Below are 5,338 nucleotides of genomic sequence, written 5' to 3' on the forward strand. Positions count from 1 at the left end.
AACACTATCTCACCATTTCCTGGACGGGCACTTTGTCTGACATAGGGTTCAAGCAGTAAGAAAATGTAAGCATGCAACTACTTGTACTGGATTATACTACATTTGAATTTATTAGTACAAGGAAAGAATCAGGACAGGAATTATAGCTCAACCACAAGCACATATTTTAGCAAACACTATTCTCTTTATAACATTTGACTGGTGTGGCAGTTACACAGTTACTAGCATGACAACACTGTCTCACACTGCCTGGGTAATAACTCCCAGTGGCTGACTTAAAAAAAGAAGTTCATTTGGAACAGCAGTAACCAGATTCCTGGTGCTTTTCATTTTCAGTCTGCAGGCCAGATGGGACAGATAGTGGCAGGGGAGAGACAAATTTTGCTGTCAGCAAGCCTCTGTTTCCTAATTTGGCATCTTGTTAATGTCCACCTGAATCTCCCCCCACTCCTGGCAGGTGGTGATTGATGATTTCTTTCTTGTTCAGTGAGATTCTTAAGCACCGCAAATTTCCAGTGGTTGTCCAGTTCGCAAGGTTTCACCACCATGGATAGAAGGAATTCCACCCCTAGTCTCATCAAATTGGTTCGTCTTCCAGACAGGGATCTCCAACAGTGTAATATTCTTTAAGGGGAAGATAGGACAGCTCCCTCTCAGCCACATAGAGACTGAGACAGGTCCTGATTTTCAGGTGGCATCACAGCAAGCCAGGGCAGTTCTTTCTGCCCCTTGTCGCCCCCAGCTGCCTGGACTGACTGAGAGAAATTTATTCCCAGTTGTCTACATGTACACTTTGGTGCATTAGTTTAATGCACTAATTTCTAGGACCTAATTACAGGTACTAGAAAATGTCACCGTATACTTATCTACTGTGCAGTAATTGCTGTGCACATGTAGATGGTGATGCTTTACTGTGCATTAGATTAGTCTAATATGCAGTAAAGCTTCTCATGTAGATGCACCCACTGCTAGTCACTACAGATTGGATCCCACAACACAGTGCTCCTGCACCAAAAGTGTTGGTCTATATGTAGCATGCAATAGGTATTAATAACTTGCGTGAATGAGCTATGCTCTGAAACCACCAGATCTTTGGAAGATCAGAAACTGCTGCAGAAATGTTATTTATTGTCTCTAGTACCTCCTAACTGCATCCTACTGCACTAATTGTACCACAAATACAGCTCCTATTGGTATGCTGGATCTGTGACCAAGGCACTGGCTTGAAGGGATGGAAAAGAGGAGTTGGCAGAGATAACGTACATCAGCTAAAGCAGTGGTCTCTAGCCTACTTAAGTAGGAGATCACCTTTGGCATTTAAAAGCAACCCAAGATGTAACATGTGCCCCTACCCATCAGGTAAGTCTGTAGGGAGGGAAGGGGGGTAGGAGCAAAACAAGGCAAAGGGAGAAAAAATTATTTGAGGGCATGCCTCCCCCACCAGGTAAGTCCCACCTGGCTAGGGCCCCACTCAGCTTACCCCTGCTCCTGCCCCTGTGGCACTGTCCCTCACCACGGGGGTCTGCATCTAGCCCCTACATGTAGTTTCTAAACCATTGGTTCCCAAACTGATCTGTTTTTCATGGTAAGTGGTTTGCAGGTGGTCTGTAGATCATACTATCTTCCCCTTTCAATTTGACAGTTAATTTGCAAAGCCGTCTGTGAGACTTTTTCGTGGTTGGCAGTGATTCTTTGGTCCATAAAATTTGAAACTGGCTGTTCTGACCCTTAATAATGTGAAAATGAACTTCCTGAATATGAACTTAATCAGCTCTGTCCACCTGAGTCTGTAAGCATGAAAAAAACCCATTGCCCCTGTCCCTGCTTGCAATCTTCCCAGGTAGCAGCAGATTAGAATTAACAAAACTCTAATCAGTTACCCCTGGCTGTTAAGAGCTCCACAGACATCAGTGAAAAAGACAAGGAGCCTGTCAAATGCACCAGCTGAGTGGAATTAACAAAACTCTATCAGTTTCTCTAGTCAACCCTGCAGACACCACTGAAAATAACAAGAACCTCTTCAGCTTCCTTATTTGGGGAAGTTCTGAGCTGCAGCAACTGCACTGAAACTATTCAGGAGGGGTGGAACTAGTGGGGAGGGTTCAAAACCTGAGGCATAGGGAGCAATTCTCATGTGAAAGTTAGATGCCCCTGGGAATGGCTTGAAAGAGAAAAAGCTCTTCCTTCCTTCCAGCATTCAGAGGACGTTTGGGTTTCACCAGATATCTTTTTCTTAAAGATGGAGTTGCCAGGTAATGTTCAGGGAAAGCCCATTGCCCTTCCACCTCCCTTCTCACCCACAAGTTGCTATTAGACCTCACTAGTTTCATCTGTAAAATGGAAATTATGTTATTTGCCAGGATGGATTGATTGATATCTGTAAAATCCTTCCATATTCTTTCAAAGGTGTATTTGAAAGTAAGGGAGGTTCCTCTCTAGCAGGGTGCAAGCTCCCCTTCCTAAACCCTTTTAACTCAGTGATGGTTTACACAGGAAAAACAGACAAGTGGTTGCCCAGGGCAACAAATTATTTAGTGATTCTTTAGACTCTGAATTAGGGCTGAACATTTCCCACTTTACTTATCACTGGGCTATATCCATGTAGTGATGTAGCTTCAGTGGCCACAAACTGTGACACCAATGCTACCGCACAGTCAAAACAATCCACGTGCCACTGCAACTGTTTAGTAACAGTGGTTACTGCGCAGTCACTTAGTACTTGCTTAACAGCTGTGCAGTCAGGCACACGTATAGACGCACCCCCTGAAGGGAAAAAAGGAGATGGTGCTGATTGGACTTGTCTGGCATCCTTTTATTTCTGTCAAGGGTTTCAGACTTTCAGCTTCTTTTAATTATCTGACACTTATTGTTATTCAAGAGGTGCAAAGACCAATATTTTTGATGGTAGAACATGAGTCTGCTAAGGGTTCCCATCTTTGGAAAGCTACACTTGTGTGATTTCTTAATAATCACTTGCATTATGAAGGTTTAATGCCCCACATGGTTTCCAACGTGAGGCTGCATTTTCTGGAACTACAATTCATGTCAAAGACCCTGGACAGTACAGACTATTACTATAGAACAGTGGTTCTCAACCTTTTTAGACCCAAAGCGCCCTCTCCAAATGGAATATGGAAGGATTTTTTTAGACCCTCTCCTTAGACTCAAGCTGCCCTCTCCAAAAATGTTAGCTCTTAGTTTTTTTTACTTCTTCTGTTGCAAAGAACCTGGAAAAGACCATGTCAGGTTCCAAAATGGCAACAGCTCCTATTTGAAATCTCCAGGTTTATCTTATGTATCATGGTTGCACACCTGATAATGCTAACATTGCATGGCACCCTGCAGTACCCTTGAAAGGATCTCAAGGCACCCGGGGGGGATTGCAGCTCCTTGGTGGGGAACACTGATGTTATAGACAGGTGCTGTTGCAAATGAACATCCTAGAGGGTCCTCTTTCACTACAATCACCCCTAACAACTATTGTATTGTGTATAAAAGGCAGATGCTGTTCCCTTGATCGCAACTGTACATTAGTCCTAGCACATCAGCTGTTTGTACTGAGGTAATAGGTGTGATGAAGCTGGCAGCTCCTGTGAGATGGAGGCAATTGCCAATTTATGGCAAACATGCTTGTCTCCAGTGCTGTCTTAAGCTTCTCCTTCCATTCTGCTCTCCCCACAGTTTTAGCTCCAGGCCTGAGCCTACCTTACAACCTTTTTTTTTTTTTTTTTCTGTTTTTTGCACCGGTCCTGGAAGAACTGAATACCAGGTCAATGCATGGAGTGGATGGAGCACGCTCCGGTTCCACCACCCAATACCAAAAAGAATCTGCTCAATATAGACCTCCTGTGGAGGACATATCAGAGACAATTACCCTGGGGAGCACGCCCTGCTGGACGTCCCCCGCCCATAGCAAGACCCTCCCTACTTTGTGTGGGCACTGTGACACGATGAAGCCCCAAGTTCCTCAGGGGCTGTGGGCGGGCAGGGAAAGCAGGACTTTCTTCCAGCTGAGGAGATGGTGGCTTGCTTCCAATTTACTCCTTCCCTGGCTGCCTGTGGGCAACAGCTGTCTAGCTTTTCCAAGTGGAGAGGGAGGAGCCAGGCATTAAAGAAAGAGAGGGAGAGAAGGAGCGGGAGGTCTGGGTGGAAGTGATTTGCAGTGGACATGTGTGTTGGGGATAGGAGGAAAGCGGTAGCTCCTATAAGGGGGAGGGGAGTGTTGGGGACCAGAAGAAAGGAAGGGGTGGTTCCTTCAAAGTGTGTGTGTGAGTTGGGGACAAGAGGAAAAGGGTAGCTTCTGTAAGAGGGAGGGATTGTGTGTGAGAGACTGAAGTACCGTTTTCCTTTCAAGTGTGTGTTGGAGACGGGAGGAAAGAGGTAGCTCATGGAGAGGATGGGGGGGCAGTTGTTGGGGAAAAGAAGAAAAAGGGGGTAGCTCCTTGAAAGTGTGTATGTATGGAACAAGAGGAAGGGGGTAGTGCCTGTACAGTGTGCACGCGTGTGTGTGACAAGAGGGGAGGGAGAGAGAGACGAGAGGAAAGGGGCAGTTCCTTCAAAATGTGTGTGTCGTGTTGACAAGAGGAAATGGAGAACTGGGGCGGGAGGCTGGGGACAAGAGGAAAAGGATAGGTCCTGTAAGAGGTAGGAAGTGACTGTGTGTCCGTGCAAGACAAAAGGAAAAGGGTGCTTCCTTCACAGTGTGTGCTGTATGTGTTGGGGACAGAAGGAAAGGGGCAGCTCCCATGGGGGAGGAGGGTGCTGGGGCCAAGAAGAAAGAAAGGGGTGGTTCCTTCAAAGTGTGTGTGCGTGACAAGAGGAGAGAGAGACGCAAGAGGAAAGGGGTAGTTCCTTCCTTCAGAGTGCGTGTGTGGTGTTGACCAAAGGAAAGGGGTAGTTCCCATGGAGGGTTGGGGACAAGCAGCAAGAAAGGGGTAGTTCCTTCAAAGTGTGAGAGACAGACCAGGGGCAAAGGGCAGGTCCTGCACAGAGCGCGCTGGGGCCGAGCACAGACGGAAAGCCCCGGCCGATGGTCTCTGCCCTGGCCCCTTTAAGGCTTGGGAAACTTTTCCCTGCTGGCCCGGCCCGTCACATCCGTGGGCGGCAGCGCCCGGCCCCTGCCCCTGTCCGAGAAACTTGCCGGAGCTGGGCAGCGCCGCGATGCAGCCGGGGCGGAGGCAAGCCGCTCCCTGCCCCTCCCCCGCCCCCCGCCGCAGCCGCTGAGTTGCTCGGTGCCTCCCTCCTCCCCGCTCCGGTCCCCGCGCTGCCGCCGGCATGGGCTCTTGCCCGCCGGCTCCGCGCCTGCTGGTGCTCGTGCCCGTGCTGGTGCTGGCGGGCT

The 5,338-nt window shown here is 48.0% G+C and overlaps 1 protein-coding gene across 1 annotated transcript in view; it reads left to right on the forward strand.

The window, feature by feature from the left end:
- The first annotated feature begins 5,197 nt into the window (after positions 1-5,197).
- The window catches only part of BACE2 (beta-site APP-cleaving enzyme 2), a 76,229-nt gene continuing 76,088 nt past the window's right edge, over positions 5,198-5,338 (forward strand). The window contains 2 exon segments of the mRNA XM_019528964.1: positions 5,198-5,336; position 5,338. The exon segment at position 5,338 is cut by the window's right edge and continues 198 nt beyond it. Coding sequence (XP_019384509.1) covers positions 5,275-5,336; position 5,338 — 63 coding nt within the window. The 5' untranslated portion in view covers positions 5,198-5,274.

The sequence above is a fragment of the Crocodylus porosus genome, unplaced genomic scaffold (genome assembly GCF_001723895.1).
Source record: "Crocodylus porosus isolate Cpor-Errol unplaced genomic scaffold, CroPor_comp1, whole genome shotgun sequence".
NCBI classification, from domain to species: Eukaryota; Metazoa; Chordata; order Crocodylia; family Crocodylidae; genus Crocodylus; species Crocodylus porosus.